A 20,730-nucleotide genomic window follows, 5' to 3' on the forward strand; every position below is an offset into this window, starting at 1 on the left:
TCTCTTTGTAAGTCATTAAGAACTTGCCTTATGTATCTGGGTGCTCCTGTATTGGGTCCATATATGTTTAGGATCGTTAGCTCTTCTTGTTGTATTGATCCTTTTACCATTATGTAATGGCCGCCTTTGTCTCTTTTGATATTGTTGCTTTAAAGTCTGTTTTATCAGAGATGAGAATTGCAACTCCTGCTTTTTTTTGCTTTCCATTTACTTGGTAAATCTTCCTCCATCCCTTTATTTTGAGCCTTTGTGTATCCTTGCATGTGAGATGGGTTTCCTGGATACAGCACACTGATGGGTTTTGGCTTTTTATCCAATTTGCCAGTCTGTGTCTTTTGATTGGTGCATTTAGTCCATTTACATTTAGGGTTAATATTGTTATGTGTGAATTTGATACTGCCATTTTGATGCTAGCTGGCTGTTTTGCCCATTAGTTGTTGTAAATTCTTCATTATGTTGATGCTCTTTAGCATTTAGTGTGATTTTGGAATGGCTGGTACTGGTTGTTCCTTTCTATGCATAGTGCTTCTTTCAGGAGCTCTTGTAAAGCAGGCCTGGTGGTGACAAAATCTCTGAGTACTTGCTTGTTCGCAAAGGATTTTATTTTTCCTTCACTTATGAAGCTCAGTTTGGCTGGATATGAAATTCTGGGTTGAAAGTTCTTTAAGGATGTTGAATATTGGCCCCCACTCTCTTCTGGCTTGTAGTGTTTCTGCCGAGAGATCTGCTGTGAGTCTGATGGGCTTCCCTCTGTTGGTGACCCGACCTTTCTCTCTGGCTGCCCTTAGTATTTTCTCCTTTATTTCAACCTTGTTGAATCCGACGATTATGTGCCTTGGGGTTGCTCTTCTTGCAGAATATCTTTGTGGTGTTCTCTGTATTTCCTGCATTTGAGTGTTGGCCTGTCTTGCTAGGTGGGGGAAATTTTCCTGTATAATGTCCTGAAGAGTATTTTCCAGCTTGGATTCATTCCCTTCATCACATTCTGATACACCTATCAAACGTAGGTTAGGTCTCTTCACATAGTCCCACATTTCTTGGAGACTTTGTTCATTCCTTTTTGCACTTTTTTCTCTGATCTTGGTTTCTTGTTTTATTTCATTAAGTTGATCTTTGACTTCTGATATTCTTTCTTCTGCTTGGTCAATTTGGCTGTTGAAACTTGTGCATGCTTCGCGAAGTTCTTGTATTGTGTTTTTCAGCTCCTTTAATTCATTCATATTTCTCTCTAAGTTATCCATCCTTGTTATCATTTCCTCGAATCTTTTTTCAAGGTTCTTTGTTTCTTTGCATTGATTTAAAACATGTTCTTTTAGCTCACAAAAGTTTCTCATTATCCAACTTCTGAAATCTAATTCTGTCATTTCATCACAGTTATTCTCTGTCCAGCTTTGTTCCCTTGCTGGTGAGGAGTTTTGGTCCTTTGTAGGAGGTGAGGTGTTCTGGTTTTGGGTGTTTTCCTCCTTTTTGCGCTGGTTTCTACCCATCTTTGTGGATTTATCCACCTGTCATCTGTGTAGTTGCTGACTTTACGATTGGATCTCTGAGTGAACGCCCAGATTGTTGATGATGAAGTATTTCTGTTACTTGGTTTTCCTTCTACCAGTCTAGCCCCTCCACTGTACGACTTCTGAGGTCCACTCCAGGCCCTGCTTGTCTGCGGTGCACCTATAGCAGCTGCGGAACAGTGAGGGATGCTACCAGTTTCTTTTTCTGCTATCTTTGTCCCAGAATGATGCCTGCCAAATGTCAGTCTTTTGGATATAGAGGGGTCAGTGAGCTGCTTGAGGAGACGGTCTGTACTTTATAGGAGCTCAAGTGCTGAGCTATGAGCTCTGTTGTTCATTCAGGGCTGTTAGGCTGCTACGTTTAATTCTGCTGCAGCAGAACTCATTAAAAAAAACCCTTTTTTTCTCAGATGCTCTGTCTCAGAGGGGTTGGGGTCTTTCTTTGTGAGTGTCCATTGTGCTGTCCTGCCCAGCTAGGAGGCAGTCTAGTCACTATTTGCCTGCCGAGGCTCTGCCCTGCTGGTGTGAGGTTCGCCCTGTTGCTGCAGGCTCTGCCCTGCTGCTGCGGTCTCTGCCCTGCTACCACAGGCTACGCCCTACGGCGGAGTCTTTCTGTTGTAGCGGGTTGTCTCAGCAACGGCAGGCTGCGTCAGCAATGTGCGTGTACCTCAGTAGGGGCAGATTGCCTCGGTAATGGCGGACGCCCCTCCCCCATGGAGCTGCACCATCCTGGGTTCAGCTGTGCCCTCAGGGAACCTCTCCACCCGGAGCATTTGGAGTCGCCGTTTTGTTTGTCCCTCTGCACTACCCCAAACGTTTTTTCCCTGGAATCTCCAGGCCTGGCTCACTGTCCAAGTCCTGTTCAGTCTCAAGTTCAGCCCTCTCAAGGCTCAGATTGCCAGTTCAACAGGGCACCCGGACCAGTGCGCTTTGTGCGGAGCGCTGTGTAGCGCCACTGCGCTACAGCGCCGGCCGCCGGCTGCACCAGGCAAAACCTCTGCCTGGCGTCCCGTGTCTCTTTTATACCTGGGAATTTCCCCGTTCTGTGGGCAACAAAGATCCATCTGGAAATACGGCCCTGACTCACCCTCTCCACGCATTCACCAAGAGCTTCAATCCTGGATTGTTCTCATCGCGCCATCTTGAGTCTATTTGCTTTTTATAATTTCTACCTCTTTAATAATATCATCGCTGGGCGCAGTGGCTCAAGCCTGTAATCCCAGCACTTTGGGAGGCCGAGGCAGGTGGATCACGAGGTCAAGAGATCGAGACCATCCTGGTCAACATGGTGAAACCCCATCTCTACTAAAAATACAAAAAATTAGCTGGGCACGGTGGCGCGTGCCTGTAATCCCAGCTACTCAGGAGGCTGAGGCAGGAGAATTGCCTGAACCCAGGAGGCGGAGGTTGCGGTGAGCTGAGATCGCGCCATTGCACTCTAGCCTGGGTAACAAGAGCGAAACCCCACCTCAAAACAAAACAACACACACAAAAATAATAATAATATCTTCTATTTATTGAACAATTCGGCTTTCCTGGTTTCCTTCAGTTATTGTCGATTATTGTCTTTGCTCTTTGAGCATATTAAAGACAATTGACAATGCCTGGTCTTCCCAAAGGAATGTTCTTTAAATTTTTTTTCCTTGTAAATAAACCATACTGTCTTGTGTCTTTGCATGCCTCATAATTTTTGTTGTTGGAAACTGGACATTTTGTATATAATATGGTAATTCTGGATATCTGCTTCTCCCACTCCCCACCAGAGTTTGTTGTTGTTGTTGATTTCTTTTATTAAATGTCTGTAACCAACCAATAAAAAGATAAAAGGCCAAAATGCGAGAAAACACTCCTAGTCTTTGCCAATTAGCTATTGTTGCAGCACCCCTTCAACGCTTAACTAGATAGTTTACAACACCGCCTTAGCCTTCACTTCCTGCTTGCATGGAGCCTAAAGGTCAATCAGAGGTTAGCATTTAGGGTACTCTTAGGTCTTTTCTGACTATACATCCAGACCAGGGCATGCACATGGCCTTTTAGATTCCTCAGAATAAAATGAAGCTTTCCAAAGTTTTTATTCCTCCACTTATCTCTTTCTTCAGCCTCTTCCTTCCCAGGAGTTTTGGTCTGTTTATTGCTTTACCTGGCTTTCATACCTTGCTTTCCATGGAAGTGGCTGTTTGCCTTTAATACTTTTGACAAACACTGCCTGGGAAGCTTCCTGAGCCCTGAGAAAGCTCTGAGGCAGGTGAAAAAAGGCAAACCCTTGAGTTGAACCTTTGGGAAACCATCAGAGAGGTCAAAACACACGTATAATTCCTTTAGAATAAGGTCTGTAGTGCTCCCTCTGGTGCCAGCAACCCACACCAGGAATGTGGCTGCCATCTTCAAGGCCACTGCCAACATGGAGATTAGAAAATGACCACAGAACTCTCTTACCAAAATTCGGCAGCTTTTTCTTCATTACATGTTCCCCTGGCTTTTGTTTTTTTTTTAATTAGTTTCAGAATTTCCAAAAAAGGTGCTCCTGACAGTTTTGCCAGCTTATTCACTGCTTTTGTGAAGGAATGGTTTTTGAGTTCCCTACTTTGACATGTTTGGGTTACATCATTTCATATTATTTACTTTTGTGTTCCCCAGGCTTGCTTGAAATTTTCTCAGCCTGGAATGCAGAGAAAAAAGAAAGGTTGCTATCACTGAAGCTATCAAAAGAATGTATTACTGACTTGTGTCACCTGACTGGCCCTGACTTGACGGCAGAGCCAATGAGCAGTTCCAAAAGTTTTTGAAGAAGGATACCATCAGCGAAATAACTTTCATCTCCCTTAAATACAACATTCATGTTGCATTTGTCAAGTCCTCCATAATAGTTGCAGTGTTTGAGAGCACTCAGGCTTTGGGATAAGATCTTAGTTAGAATTCCAGATCTTCTGCCACTTTGTAATTTTTTGGCCTTGTACAAGTTCTCTGGGACTATTTCCTTATCTGTAAGACAGGAAAAACATACATTTCTAGAACTGTGATAAAGATTTAAAGAGATTATCATTTCCAGAACTGTGATAAAGATTTTTAAAGATATGCATGTAAAATTCTTGGCATTCAATGTTAGCTATTTGTTAAATGTAAATTTTATTTTATTTTATTTTTTTGAGACTAAGTCTTGCTCTGTCGCCCAGGCTAGAATGCAGTGGCACAATCTCGGCTCACTGCAACCTCTACCTCCTGGGTTCAAGCGATTCTCCTGCCTCAGCCTCCTGAGTAGCTGGGATTACAGTCCTGTGCCACCACGCCCAGCTAATTTTTGTATTTTTAGTAGAGACAGGGTTTCACCATGTTGGTCAGGCTGGTCTTGAACTACTGACCTTGTGATCCACCCACCTCAGCCTCCCAAAGTGTTGTGATTACAGGCATGAGCCACTGCTCCTGGCCTAAATTTGAAGTTTTCAGTTTAGGTTTTTTGTTTTGTTTCATTTGTTTTTGAGGCAGTATCTCGCTCTGTCACCCAGGCTGCAGTGCAGTGGCACCAACATAGCTCACTTGGCTCAAATGATCCTCATGCCTCCACCTCACAAGTAAGCTTGACTACAGGCAGGTGTCAACCTGCCCAAATAATTTTTTAAATTCTTTTGTAGAGATGGGGTCTCCCTATGTTGCCCAGGTTGGTCTCCAACTCCTGGCCTCAAGTGATTCTCCCACCTCAGCCTCCCAAAATGCTGAGATTACAGGCATAAGCCACGGAGTCAGCCTAATTTGAGTTTTCTGTGGCATTACAAACACAGTTTTTTCTGGTTTAATTACAAAGAAAAAGAAAAAGAGCCACTGGCTTCCTTAGTAAAAAGAGCTTAGGGTTGCCATATGGTTTTCAGGAACTGACCTTGAACTGATAACAAACACATTAATTTTACTTTGTATGTTTACTTAGGGAGGCTTTGGGGAAAATTGCTGCGTATGGGGGGTGGGCCTCTAAAATCCTTCTAAGGCCCGTCTTTAGCCTAGAAACTAATTTGCAAACACATTTTTAAAAAACACACCGAAATATCTAGACGACGGAGGGAGCATGCCAACTCAACAATTTTTTCAAACCAGCTTCCCTTGGTAAGGGTCCAAGCACGTAACCAGATCATAGAACACCTGCCAGGAAAGCCCAAAAAAGGGGTGATCCCTTGATGGACCGCATCAACGTTTTCTCACGTGGCCTCCGGGGCTTTAAGAATGGCAAGAGATCGCATTCCTTCTAATATCCCTCACGGCCTCCAGGGGGACAAGGGACTGGAGCAAATCCCCCGCGGCAGTTCGGACTACACCTGCCCACGTGGGCGCGCCGGCTGCCCCGCCTCCTGAAGCCTTGGGGCTGGGCCCTGCGGTGATGGGCGTGCTGGCCGTCGCAGAGCCCTCTGGGAGCTGTAGTCTGCGGCGCCGAAAGGTTCGACAGAGACCGCCACCTTGGCGCTCTAAGAACTCCAACCCCCGCCGGTCCCCGCGGCCCAGGCCGTTGCCGCTTCCTGTTTAGACTGGGAACCCCGCGGTCGCAAATTACCAGGATTTGGGAAGGGAGTCCTTGTCTTCGCCTAGTTCTCCGATATTGAAAGCTCGGCCTGCTCAGATCACGCTCCCAGGTCTAGCAAACTCACCCCTTGGGGAGGTGGTAAGGTATCCTAGGGAAGGCTGCTGGAAGGGTTGAGCTTGCGGCAAAGCTGGTTGTCACCTGCGATAGTTCTTCAGTTCAGCGCGTCGGAACCGTAGTTTCTTGTAGTGATCGGGAAGGCCAAAGCCGGGAGCTGGGGAGGCCGCTTCGGGGGGATGGCGCGCGCTCCTCAGGGGCTCTGTGCGAAGAAGTCAGGAGTCCCTCCAAATCTGAGGAAATCCGAGTGTCTATGGGAGTCGGTGTCAGCTAGAGCCTTAGGGAAAAGGTAGGGTTAGGGTAGATGAACATCCTGACTCTCGGGTGAGAGAAAGGAGGGAGCAGGAGAACTGGGGGACTTGCGGGAATGGGAGCACCCTTCTGTCTCTCTCTTGTTCGAGACAGGGTCTCATTCCATCGCTTGGGCTGGAGTGAGGTGTCGCGATCGCGGCTGGGCAATCTTCTCCATCCAGAGATGGGGAGATCTAAAGGGGGAACATGAGGGAGGAACCCCCTTTGGGCCTTGAGCTAGGACCACAGATGGGGTGAGGGCCACTCTTTTTACATGACTCAGTTGTGAGAGTGAGTGTGTTGATAGTGGGTAGCTTGATGTCTTTTCCCCTTAGAATAGTAGACCTGGAAGAGGGGTTTGAGAGCAGCTAGTCAAGCGCATTCTCCTCATTTTACAGAGAAGGAAACAGGTACATCGAGTTGGAGAAACCCCGCTCAACACCAGGTAACCATTTAATGGCAAACTTGACTAAAACCTGATTGTCATGATTTCCAGGCAGTGTCTTATCCATTGCCTAGTTCTGTAGATCAGCACACTGTAAGTTGTACCTCCACCTGGTTTTCTTTTCTTTCTTTTTTTTTTTTTTTTTCCTTTCTTTTCTTCAGAGTGTTGCTCTATCGCCCAGGCTGGAGTGCAGTGACGCGATCTTGGCTCACTGCAACCTCCGCCTCCCGGGTTCAAGTGATTCTCGTGCCTCAGCCTCCAAGGTAGCTGGGATTACAGGTGCCTGCCACCACGCCCCACTAATTTTTGCATTTTTAGGAGAGATGAGGTTTCACTATGTTGGCCAGGCTGGGCTTGAATTCCTGACCTCACGTGATCCTCTCGCTTTGGCCTCCTAAAGTGCTGGAATTACAGGGGTGAGCCACAGCGCCCAGCTCCTTGTTTTCTTTTTAATACCTTAACACATGACAAAGATCGGACATATGTAGAATATAGCATGCAGCTGTTAAGGAGAAAGACTTTTTTTTTTTTTGTGACGGAGTTTCGCTCATTACCCAGGCTGGAGTGCAATGGCGTGATCTCGGCTCACCGCAACCTCCGCCTCCTGGGTTCAGGCAATTCTCCTGCCTCAGCCTCCTGAGTAGCTGGGATTACAGGCACACGCCGCCATGCCCAGCTAATTTTTTGTACTTTTAGTAGAGACGGGGTTTCACCATGTTGACCGGGATGGTTTCGGTATCTTGACCTCGTGATCCACCCGCCTCGGCCTCCCAAAGTGCTGGGATTACAGGCGTGAGCCACTGCGCCCGGCCCGAGGAGAAAGACTTTTTAGAAACATTTCAATAGATCAAAATAATTCATGTCCTAACTTAAATATCTCTCTGTTTCATAAACAACTACAAACTTTGTGTTAAGATAGAAGGTTGGCCGGTTGCGGTGGCTAACGCTTGTAATCCCAACACTTTGGGAAGTCGAAGTGGGTGGGTCATTTGAGGTCAGGAGTTCGCGACCAGCCTGGTGAACATGGTGAAACTCCGTCTTTACTAAAAATACAAAAATCAGCCAGGCGTGTAGCTGCCTCTCGTTTGTAATCCCAGCTACGTGGGAGGCTGAAGCAGGAGAATCGCTTGATCCTGGGAGGCGGAGATTGCAGTGAGCCTAGATCGCACCACTCCCTGCACTCCAGCCTGAGCCACAGAGCCAGACCGTATCTCAAAAAAAAAAAAAAAAAAAAAAAGTTGTCACCTATAGGTTTTTTGTCTCTAAGAAAATAAAATTTACCTTTCTTTCCCTAACTTATGCCCTCTAGACCTCTGAGAACAGTTAGCCTTAGCTTTTTAATCACAATCTTAAATACTATATATTTCAGTTACATACATAAAATAATATGCTTTTAATTGTGATTTTGTAATACACTAAATATTTACAATGAAGGGTAAACTCAGCATAGGAGGATGAAATACCAACCTTAACTAAAAATTAAAATAGTACTGTTTAGTATTGTTTTTTCTTTTTGGGGTTCGGGGCAGAGTTTTGCTCTGACACTCAGGCTGGAGTGCAGTGACACTATGATAGCTCACTGTAACCTTGAGCTCCTGGGTTCAAGCAGTCCTCTTGCTTCAGCCTCCCAAAGCATTGGGATTAGAGGCATGAGTCACCACACTGGGCCTGTATGGTGTTTTTAAAAAAGTATATATGGGGCCGGGCGTGGTGGCTCACGCCTGTAATCCCAGCACTTTGGGAGTCCAAGGCGGGTGGATCATGAGGTCAAGAGATCGAGACCATCCTGGTCAAGATGGTGAAACCCCGTCTCTACTAAAAATACAAAAAATTAGCTGGGCATGGTGGCGCGTGCCTGTAATCCCAGCTACTCAGGAGGCTGAGGCAGGAGAATTGCCTGAACCCAGGAGATGGAGGTTGCTGTGAGCCGAGAGTGCCATTGCACCCCAGCCTGGGTAAAGAGCGAAACTCCGCCTCAAAAACAAAACAAAACAAAAGTATATATGGTCATAAGAGTAAAACACCAAACAAAAAATCAATGAGAGGTTAAAAATGTCCACCAGGCCAGCATTTTATAACATAGTTAAATTTCTGTCCTTTGCTAGGATTCTTTCTTTCTTACTTAAATATAACTTGAGAGCATTTAGTGTTCTCAGTATAGCAGGAGAGATTCTTTGGTACCAAAGCATTGCTTTGACTGGTAATTTCTTTGTGAGACCACACTATCCTCCAGCACTGTCAAATTTAGCACCGTTTGAAGCATTTATTGGATTGGAAGCATGTTCCAACTGTCACATCAGAATTGGAGCATTGTAGCTCCTATTGGCTAACCAGTAAATGATCCATCAGGAAGTGATTTAGATAAATTTGTTATTGGAGTTATAGAAGAAAATATATATACATAGCATAACTGCTTCCACCAGGGTGTCTTTTTAATGGTGTGATTCCATTTGCTTTTATATTGGTATACTACAGAGGTGGGTAAACTATGACCAAATTTGGCTTGCTGACAGATTTTTTTTTTCATAAACGTCTATTGGAACACAGCCATGCACACTCATTTATATGTTGCCTTTCATGCTTACAACTGTAGAGTTGAGAAGCCACAGAAACTATATATCAATCCCTAGCCTAGTACACTGAGTATAAGTGTAGTATCTGAAACTCTATAACATACACAGAAGTATTCAGTAATACTCATTTTTAGTCTCTGAGAGTATATATATATAGTTGTATGTGGGTCCATAGTCACATTTATTTGGGTACAAGCTAGTGTATTCTATTGCAGATTGATGCTAGCGTCTTGGCATAAATACTATAGATTTGTTTTTGCAAAGAATTGTGAAAAGAAGTTTCTAGGCCTAGTATAGAAAGGGCTGATATTCTTTCAGATACACCAATAATCACAGTCAATACCTTTTTATAATAATGTCATACCAGTTTTCTTTGGTTGTTCTCTATGTCCTTTTTTATGGAGAGAAGTGCTTCAGTACAGGCACTAACATTTTTTGTTCTTTTAGAGACAGAGTCTCACTCTGTCATCTGGGCTGGTGCCATCCCAGCTTGCTGTCCTGGGCTCGTGCAATTCTCTCACCTCAGCCTCTTGAGTAGCTGAGATTACAGGCACGAGCTACCATGCCTGGCTCAGTCATCAACATTTTAAATAAAAGTTGAAAGTAGCAAGCAATCATGTAAGCTGTTGATTCGCTGTTGGAACCAATCTTAGTCTCTTGGTGCTGCTCTAATGAAATACTTGAGGCTAGGTAATTTATAAATAATATAAATTAATTTCTAGCAGTTGTGGAGGCTGGAAAGTCCAAGATCAAGCCACTCACAGATTTGATATTTGGTGAGGACCTGGTCTCTGCTTGCAAGATGGTGCCTTGTTGCTGTGTCCTCACATGGGGGAAGGGATGGAAAGACAAAAGGAGTCTAGCTAGTTCCCTTCAATGTTTTCATAAGGTTACTAACTCCATTCATAAGGGTTTTGCCCTGATGATGTAATTACCTCCAAAAGGGTCTACCTTTTAATCCATAACATTGGCAATCAAGTTTCAACATACAGATTTTGGAGGGGATACAAACATTCAAATTATAGCAGGACTCCATACTAAAACCAATCTTAAACAATTAGAGACTCATTTAATGACTTAGGTTTGATTTAGTAGTCTTGCATCTGGGACTTTGTTTTAAAACTTAGAGATTGAGTGAGATGCTAAAAGTGAATATGCTTGGTTTTTTTGTTTGTTTGTTTTTGTTTTTTTTTTGAGACAGAGTCTTGCTCTGCAACCTCTGCTTCCTGGGTTCAAGCAATTCTCCTGCCTTAGCCTCCTGAGTAGCTGGGGCTACGGGCACATGCTACGACGCCTGGCTAATTTTTGTATTTTTAGTAGAGACAGGGTTTCACCAGTGTTGGCCAGGCTGGACTATGTCTGTTTATGTCATCTTGTATATTTAGCCCCTAACAAATTATGTCAATGTTATATCTGAAAAATTAATGCTATAGGAGTATTTAGCATTTTAGTTAATCATTGATAAACTATTCTGCAATATCATCTATGTAACATTTGCTATGGAACTCTAATTCACCTCTCAACTTCATTCATCAAACTTTTATACTTCTACTTATCAAGACATTCAGAAAAGCTTTAAGGCTGGGCATGGTGGTCACGCCTGTAATCCCAGCACTTGGGACTTTGGGAGACTGAGGCAAGAAGATTACTTGGGGCCAGCCTGGGCAACACAGTGGCACACACCTGGGGTCCCAGCTACTTGGGAGACTGAGGTGGGAGGATAGCTTGAGCCTGTGGGGAGGAGGTTGCAGCAAGCCCAGATTGCACCACTGCACTCCAGCCTGGGTGACAGAGTGAGATCCTGTCTCAAAAAAAAAAAAAAGAAACAAAGCATATCTCTTATCACCTAAAATTCTCAGGAGCAACAAGTATAGTTATTTCTGTTGTGACGAAACTTGCACCATATACAAAAAAATTTAAAATTTTAAATATTGAAATAAAAAAAATTCCATCATGGCTCTGTGGGAGAAAAAGGGGGGCATTAAATTTCTGTTGAAAATTTGAGATCATGCTACTTGACTAATTGAGACAACTGCAAATTACCAATTTCCTTACAGTTCTTCTTATTTACTTGAATGTTATAAATCTTTGACTGAAAGGCACCAGGGACTTTGAATTCCTCATTTATTATTTGTTATTTGGATTCATCCGTTTTCTGCTTATTTAGAATAAAACAGCTAGTTTTACTATGCCATAGAACTTCAGATTTGTTCAGAACAAATACACATATGTGACTAAACTGGAAATTTTAATTTCCCACTGTCTCTCACATTTTTTACAACCTTGATTTCACTTTTTGTTCAGGTTCACTTAAATCCAAGGATATTTCTAGATTTCTCCTCTTTCCTCCTCTTTCCTGGTTTCTTCACTTTCTCTCTCTCTTTTTTTTTAGACAGAGTCTTGCTCTGTTGCCCAGACTAGAGTGCAGTGGTGCACTCTTGACTCACTGCACTTCGCCTCCTAGGTTCAAGTGATTCTCCTGCCTCAGCCTCCCCAGCAGCTGGGTGCATGCCACCACACCCAGCTAATTTTGTGTATTTTTAGTAGAGATGGAGTTTCACCATATTGGTCAGGCTGGTCTCAAACTCCTGACCTTGTGATCCAACCTCCTTGGCCTCCCAAAGTGCTGGAATTACAGGTGTAAGCCACCATGCCTAGCCCAATTTCTTCACTTATAATCTTTAAGTAAAGTATTAATTTCCAGAAAGTGAAAGGATCTTTTCTCTGTAAACTCACCCACATTCTCAGTTTAGTTTAGGAACCAATAATACAGAGTATATTCATTTACAAAGTAAATTCGAAAGTATAGTCATGTATTTCTGCCATTGTTTAAGCAGATATATTTTTGCTACTCTGACTTGACTACTGTCCTTTCCTTGTTTCACTGCCACTGGAAGGTTTGTTGCTGGCTAAGGAAATATTGAACCTTGAGACAAAAAAGTTTGCAACAAAAGAAATTTACCTAAACTAGCTTGCTTCAAGAAAAACAGATTTATGGTGTTTAATTTGTAATCTGGATACCCAGTCATGAAGTTTCACTCATTCTTGTCTGATTATGTTTTAAAGAGTTTAAGGCCATTTGTCATTACAGCTATTATTTTATATTTGCAAACCTAAACAAAGAAGACCTGTTTTTTAGATGCTTCTTTTGTCTTCCAGCCTAACTACTTCTTTAAGGCAGACATCAGAATATATACTGAAATAGCATTTAGAATCAAGGTGTCCTGGTTTCAATCCCAAATGTGGCTTTATTAGCTTAGTGATTTAGGATATTACTTCTCTGAGCTTCAATTTTCTTTCTTTCTTTCTTTCTCTCTCTCTCTCTCTCTCTTTTTTTTTTTTTTTTGTAATATGCAGGTAATACCCATTTCCCAAATTCTAAGGATTAATTGGATTTAAACAATAACATGAAAAGCATTAGACCAGTAGTAGGCATTCACTAAATAAATGTTAGCTCTGTCTCCCACTACCTTCTATTAACTTGTCTTTTTGTCTCGATTTTCCTTCAAAAATGACACCTAGTTTTGTCCTTTAGATATCCTTTTTCTTTTCTTTTTTAACATGGGAGTCTCACTCTATCTCCCAGGCTGGAGTGCAGTGGCACCATCTTGGTTCACTGCAACCTCCCCTCCTGGGTTCAAGCAATTCTCCTGCCTCAGACTCCTGAGTAGTTAGGACTACAGGTGTGCACCACTACACCCTGCTAATTTTTGTATTTTTAGTAGAGAGGGGGTTTCATCATGTTGGCCATGATGGTCTCAATCTCTTTACCTTGTGATCCGCTCACCTTGGCTTCTCAAAGTGTGGGATTACAGGCATGGGCCACCGTGCCCCGTTAGATATCCTTTAGTGCTATTTTGTTTGTGGCAGTTCAATAATTCTATCATATGAAGGTCAACCTTTTTATTTTTCTTTTTTGAGACAGAGTCTTGCTCTGTTGCCTAGGCTGGAGTGCAGTGGCGAGATCTCAGCTCACTGCCACCTCCACCTCCCAGGTTCAAGCAATTCTCCTCCTCAGCCTCCAGAATAGCTCGGACTACAGGTATGCGCTACCACATCCGGCTAATTTTTGTATTTTTAGTAGAGATGGGATTTCACCATGTTTGCCAGGCTGGTCTTGAACTCCTGACTTCAGGTGATCTGCCCGCCTCAACCTCACAAAGTGCTGGGATTACAGGTGTGAGCCACCATGCCTGGCTAACCTTTTCACTTTTCTTACCTTGCTGAGTTTGCTCACTTAATGCCAAAGGCATGTAGATACATCAGCTGATTTTATTCAGGCTGCTAAATTAAGCCAATCCGTATTTTTTCTTTAAAAAATTTTTTTCTTGTACGTCTTTTCAATGAATAATTTTTGTAGTTTGAACAGCCAAATTCATAATAAAAGTGATAGCTATATTTATTGAATATTCACTGTGTGCCAGGTATATTATATGTATTATCTCATTTTAATCCAAAACCCTATAAGACTAGTATTTTTATTATCACCAAAACCAGTGAATCTTAGAGAATTTAAGTAAGTTGCCCGAAGTTGCACAGTTAATAAATGGCAGAGCCAAGATTCACATCCAGGCAATCTTACATGTGAACTATCAACCACCACACACTACTTGATAGCACCAGAATAGCCCGAATCTCAAATTACCCAATGTATATAATTCAAACAAAGTAATGCCTTGCAGTTCTTTCTGAAGGTGTTTTTATCCGTTGTTGGAGATTTAGGAATGATAAGATTCTGGCTACTTATCAATATTAAAATTTTTCTCTAGCATTTCTTAACAATTCTATAGATTGCTGTTCTTCTGTACAACATAAAAGTTTTATTAACTTTCATTAAGTTCAGAAATAATAATAGCAAACTCTTATACAGAGTTTGGTAATTGTTTGACATTGTTCTCTTGTACTTACTAATTTATAGGTTTTTTAAAATTTCATGTGTTTTAGAGTTTCCTGAATAAGTCTTTCCCAAGTTCTGTGTTATTCTTTTTGATGAAAGGACACTGGCTTCCCTACAATCATCTTTTTAACTTCTAAAATATTTAATTTTTTAAAATGAGAAAATGCTTTAAAAATCTATAAAACTATAATACAATTTTAAATTAGCTTAGTAACTTCTCTATAATATATTTATTTCCTTCCTAAGCTTTTAATTCTTGTACTACACCCAGTTTAATTTAAAATGTATTTTTTTGTTGGTATTGTATTGTATTTTGTTTTTTGAGACAGGGTCTCATTCTTTTGCCCAGGTTGGAGTCCAGTGGTGTGATCATAGCTCACTGAGACCTCAAACCCTCTTGCTCCAACTGTCCTCCCACCTCAGCCTCCTGAGTAGCTGGGGCTATAGGTGTGCACAACCATGCCTGGCTAATATACATATATTTTTTGTAGAGACAGGGTCTTGCTATATTGCCAAAGTTGGTCTTGACTCTGGATCTCCTGGCCTTAAAAGATCCTCCTGCCTCAGTGCCTCCCAAAGTGCTGGGATTACAGGCATGAGCCACCATGCCAGGCCCATTTATATAAAATATTGTCATTTATTACATTTGGGAAATCATCTTTTCAAGTTAATTAGTCAATTTGACAGTTTTAAACTGAGAAAATTTAACAGATTCCATCAATTCTAACTTCATTCCGTCTTAATTTCATCAATTAATAGGTTAATTTTGAAAAATTCTGCCTTTTAGTTTTCAAACTTAAAAACAACAAGTCAACTGAATTGTTAATCAGTTTTATTATGTAAAGGAAGGAAGAGGAAGAGTAGGCTTTTGTTTTTTGCTTCTCAATTATTTTAATGAAGTTAACAGTAATGAGTAACTTTATCTCAGTTGGTCCCATCTTGGATTTTCGTAACAATTATTGAATAATATACTTTATATTCAAGAACATTTTTATGCTATAGATTTTCGAATATAATATGATACATTATAGGAATCTATGTCTCAAAGAGTCAGCGTATTTATTCTTTTTACCTTAAAAGAATAAATATTGCACTGATCTATTACTAAGCTAATTTGACAGCTAGATCTAGCAATTAGTGTAGATTTGAGCTAAAAGTGAAATGAACTGAAAATTGGAATTGGTTATTAGCATCCTACTATGTTTCATTAAATGATTTAGGACAAGTTACTTGACTTCTCTAGGCTTCATAAATGATTTTTAAAAAACTTTATTTGCAATACCACTGATTTGATAATAGAAACAATAAAACAAAATAAGAAAAAAAAGTTGAAAAAAAACTTTATTGAGGGTAGGGATCATGACTTAAATTTTTTTCTGTGTTTTTCAATACCTCAGTATATTGCAGGGACTTGTTGACAACTTGCTGAATGAATATATTGTTCAGAGTTTACCATTACTCAGTATTCTAGTTGTCACATCTTAAAATAGATCATCATTTTTACCATCATACTCTCTTCATAAAATATAGAAATGAAGCCCTTCTTGTTTGGAAATGGTGGGATTTTGGTTTTACTTTTTTTTAAAGTTACTGTTGTAAGATACTACCTTAATACTTTTCCTTAACTTTATTTGTTTGTCTCTGGTAGGACTAAGTTAATGAGAGCTTTGACTTGCTTAAACTTTGGGCAGGAAAGCAGAAGAGAAGAGGGAAGTAGAAATGAAAGCAAAAGAGAAAAGAAAATGCACGTATTTGGGAAATAGAACATGTTACCAACATCTGTATCACATAATCAGTGGCAGGTTGACATCATTTGCCTAGCTGTTCATTACTGAGGAATAATTTTTCACTTAAAGGAAAAACCTCAAGGGGCTGCCTATGTTATAAAAAAAAAAAAGAGCAAGTATTTTCATTTGGTTTTTGATGGGAACGATAATACATTTGAATATTTATTTTCCCATTACAAAGTACTAAATGAGGTCACACATTATGAGGTGGCCTATACCTTTAATCCTAGTACTGTGGGAGGCTGAGGCAGAAAGATTACTTGAAGTCAGGAATTCAAGACCAGCCCGGGCAATATAGTGAAGCCCCTCTCTCTACCAAAAAAGAAAAATTAGCCAGGCATGGTGGTGCATACCTGTAGTCCTAGCTACTTGGGAGGCTGAGGTAGGAGGATCACTGGAGCCCAAGAAGTTGGAGGCTGCAGTGAGTGAGCCATGATCATGCTACTGGACTCCAGCCTGGGCAACAGAGTGAGAACCTATCTCAAAAAAAAAAAAAAATTAATACTAAATATAATATGCATAATCTCATTTAATCCTCAAACATTAATTTTTTTAAATTTTGAAGATGCAGAGATTATCTCATGGAGATTAAATGGTTAGTGCTAAATTACACAGGTAGTGAGTATTAGATACAGGATTTCTGATTCAAAAACTTTATTTTCTTTCTACTGTTTCATAAATGTTACATTTAGAATATAAAGAAAAGTGGACATATGAGTCCAGTAAACAAATATGACAACAATAAAACTGTACTTGTGAAGTAATCTGGGCAGTAACAAGAAACAGAAGAAGGTGAAAGATATGGGGGATGGAGAAAGAAATGGCAAAGAACAGGAAAGACAGCACAGCATAGTGGTAAAGAGTACAGGCTCTGGATTTAGACTGCCTCATTTTGAATTTCACCTCTGCCACTTACTTACTTTGTGATCAGTTACTTTTCTGCTGTGTATCCTTATCTATAAACTGAGGGTAATAATAGTAACTTACAGGGTAAGTAATAAAGCTGTATCAATTGCTTTTACATGTTAAAACCTTATTTCATCAGCATCCCTGACCTCTACCCACTGGGTGTCAGTAGCACTCCCTTCAATTCTAACAACCAGCTGAGTAAGGCCAAATTCCTTTTTACCCTTTTCTACGACTCTTGACATGCTGTGTAGAGTAGACTGTAGAGGGATAAGCATAGAAGCAGGAAGCGCCATTAGAATGCTATTGTGGTAGTCATGGTAAGAAATATTAGTGATCAGATTCTGGATATATTTGAAGGAAAAACCAGTAAGATTTCCCAATGGGTTGAATGTAGACTGTGGGAAAAAGAAGTCATAAGTGATTCCAAGAATTTTGGCCTGAGCAAGTAGAAAGACAGATTTTATCAACTAAAATCAGAAAAACAATAGGTGGGATAGTTTTGGGGGAAGAAAATTAGAAATTCTGTTTTGGACATGTTAGGTTTGAGTTGTCTGTTACATCCAGCTAAAGATGTTGAGTAGGTAGTTGAATACGCAAGTCTGAAACTCAAAAGAGAAGTTTAGGCTAGAGATATTAATGTGGAAGTTGTCATTGCCTAAAGCAATAGAACTTTCTACAATGATGGAAAAATGTTTTATATCTATACTGTCTAAGGGGTAGCCACTAGCCATATGTGGATTTTGAGCACTTCAAATGCAGCTAGTATGACTGAGGTACTGAATTTTTTTATTTTAGTTAATTCAAGTATAAGTAACCACATATAACTACTGGCTACTGTATTGGACAACACAAGCCATGGAAGTAAAACCATAAGACTGCATAAGATTACCAAGAGATTGAAGGTAGATCAAGACTGAACCTTAGAACTCTGCAACGGGAAAGGGATCTGAGATGAGAAGGCAGCAAAGGAGACAGAAAAGGAGGGACCAGTGAGGTAGGGGAAAAACCTGGAGGTCTAGTGAATCCAGCTTATCAAGGAAAAAAGTGATCCCTTTTGGCAGATATTTCCCATAGGTCAAGAAAGTTAAGGACTGAGAAATAACCCTTGGAGTTACCAATGTGGAGGTCTTTAGTGATCCAATAAGAACAGCTTCTGTATAGTGGTAGAAGAAAGCTATCACGATTAGCATGGGCTGAAGAAAGAATAAGAGGATCTTATTTATCTTATGCTTTCTATTTTTTTCCCACCTATTTTATATTTTCTTTTTATCCTCTTTTGCCTTCCTTTAGTTCAGTTATTTTTTATCCTTCTTCTTTCCCCTCTACTGAATTTAAAGTTATACACTGCTTTCTACTATGTTAATAGTTACCTTAAAATAACAACATCAATGTGTAATGTTGATCTGGACAACATAAGGGCCTTTGGACGTTTTAATTCTAAAGACCTTCATCTGACTTTTTTTATATTTGGTCTGGCATTTTAGTTCTTTTTTTGTTTTGTTTTGTTTTTGTTTCATTTGTTTAAAATAGGATCTCACTCTGTGACAACCAGTCTGGAAGGGCAGTGGCGCAATCTTGGCTTACTGCAACCTCTGCCTCCCTGTTTCAAGCGATTCTCTCACCAGCCTCCCAAGAAGCTGGAATTACAGGCATCCACCACCACGCCTGGCTAATTTTTGTGTTTTTAGTAGAGACGGGATTTCACCATGTTGGCCAGGTGGGTCTCAAACTCCTGACCTCAAGTGATCTCCCCACCTTGGTCTCCCAAAGTGTTGGAATTACAGGGGTGAGCTATCATGCCTGGCCTTAATTCTTTTTTTCAAACTCTATAATGTTTATTAATTATCTTGCATTCTTTCAATTTCATGAATCTATAGATTGGTATCTTTAATGGTCAACAATTATCTCTACAGATATTATTTCTGTCTTCTTTCTGATTCTCCAATTACATGCTTGTTAGACCTTCTTATTCTGTCCTCCATGTTTCTTAAACACCTTCCACATTTTCTGCCTTTATTTTTCTCTCTCTGCCACATTCTAGGTAGTTTTTTCTGACTTATCTTCTACTTCATTAATTTTCTCTTCATCTTTGAAACTCATTCATTGAGTGTTGAATTTTGGCTCTTGAATTTTTTCTTCCTAAAAATTTATTCTAGTCCTTATTTAAACATACTAAGTCATTTTTTGAAAATTTCTACTTTTTTTTGTTTATTTAAACATAGGAAGCATTATTCTTTTATATTTTTATTCTGGTGATTTTTATAGTTGAAGTTCTTGTGGGTCTGTTGCTGCTTTTGTTTCTTCTAGTTCCCACTCATAGTACTTTATTTCCTTATATGCTAGGTTATTTTTGACCTTCCTTTTGTTCTCCTTAAATGATTGTTAGCAGGACTTCTTTGAGGCCTACAATGAAGGTGTGTCTTCACAGGAATGATTTACATTTGCTTCTGTCAGTTACCTAGAAGTGCTACCAAGCAGGTTAATCTTAAATTATATTCATAGCTTTAAGTGTTTCTTGCAAAATCTCATGAGGTGCAGTTAATGGTAATAAATTATCAGTTTATGGCAACAAAAAAGTACATATATACACATGCTGTGGTCAGTAGTTTTGGGTGTTTTTTTATTTTTATTTTTTGAGATGGAGTCTTGCTCTGTCACCCAGGCTGGAGTGCAGTGGCGTGATCTCAAGCACACTGCAACATCGACCTCCTGGGTTCAAGGTATTCTTCTGCCTCATCCTGCCAAGTAACTGGGATTACAGGAGCACCCCAACATGCCCGGCTGTTTTTCTGTATTTTTAGTAGAGACAGGGTTTCACCATGTTGGCCAGGCTGGTCTTCAATTCCTGACCTCAAGTGATCTACCCACCTTGGCTTCCCAAAGTGCTGGGATTACAGGTGTGAGCCACTGTGCCCTGCCAATTTGGGATTTTTTTGTTGTTTTTGTTTGTTTGTTTGTTTTGAGACAGGATCTCACTCTGTCACCCAGGTAGCTGGAGTGCAATGGTGCAATCATAGCTCAGTGTAGCCTCCAAATCCTGGGCTTAAGCTATCCTCCCACTTCCGCCTCAGCCTCTGAAGTAGCTGAGACTACAGGCATGTGCCACCATGCCCAGCTAGTTTTGTTTTTTAGTGGAGATGAGGTTGTGCTATTTTGCCCAGACTGGTCTCAAACTCCCAGCCTCAAGCAATCTGCCTCAGCCTCTCAAAATGCTGGCATTACAGATGTGAGCCACTATGGCCTCTGGTCCATTTTAAGAAGACTTCTTTGTAGTCTTAAAATGGACCAGAGGCCATAGTGGCTCACACTGTGGACTACACTTCTTTATAGTCCCTTGTGAGGGAATAAGCCATTTTTGCTTCTTGTTAAACCCTGCTCTGATAGCAAAGGTCTTTACAGTTATAGCTGTATTGCGGTGGGGACGTAGGGAAAGGGGATGATTTCTTATTATAATCATTCCTTACTTTGGTTGAACACTGGGCTTTGACTTCTGTTCCCGGAATACTACACAAGGCTTTGAAAACCTCAGCCTGAATTCCTCTGGTACAGCAAATACCCTCCAGGCAGCAGTCGTTTCCTTGTCATTTACCTCTCTTGGTTCTTTCACCTACAAGCGGCCTGATATTCCTCACTATGTTTGATACTTTTTAAAGATTTTAAAAATATTTTATTCAGTATTTTTAGTTTGTCTGCCAGAAAAAT

At 40.8% G+C, this 20,730-nt stretch overlaps 1 protein-coding gene across 8 annotated transcripts in view; it reads left to right on the top strand.

The window, feature by feature from the left end:
- Nucleotides 1-6,013: 6,013 nt before the first annotated feature.
- The window catches only part of SLC38A9 (solute carrier family 38 member 9), an 82,037-nt gene continuing 67,320 nt past the window's right edge, over nucleotides 6,014-20,730 (top strand). For 5 of the 8 annotated variants that reach the window (XM_008992056.5, XM_008992055.5, XM_078365498.1 and 2 more), the window contains exons 1-2: nucleotides 6,014-6,121; nucleotides 6,816-6,862. Coding sequence is in view for 1 of the 8 variants with exons in the window: in XM_078365495.1 (XP_078221621.1) it covers nucleotides 6,306-6,415; nucleotides 6,816-6,862 (157 nt within the window). In the remaining 7 variants the exon portion in view is untranslated. Of the gene's footprint in view, nucleotides 6,416-6,815; nucleotides 6,863-20,730 lie in introns of all 8 variants that reach the window. The other 3 variants (XM_078365497.1, XM_078365496.1, XM_078365495.1) reach the window with 2 other exon arrangements.

Source organism: Callithrix jacchus, chromosome 2, assembly GCF_049354715.1.
Source record: "Callithrix jacchus isolate 240 chromosome 2, calJac240_pri, whole genome shotgun sequence".
Taxonomy (NCBI): Eukaryota; Metazoa; Chordata; class Mammalia; order Primates; family Cebidae; genus Callithrix; species Callithrix jacchus.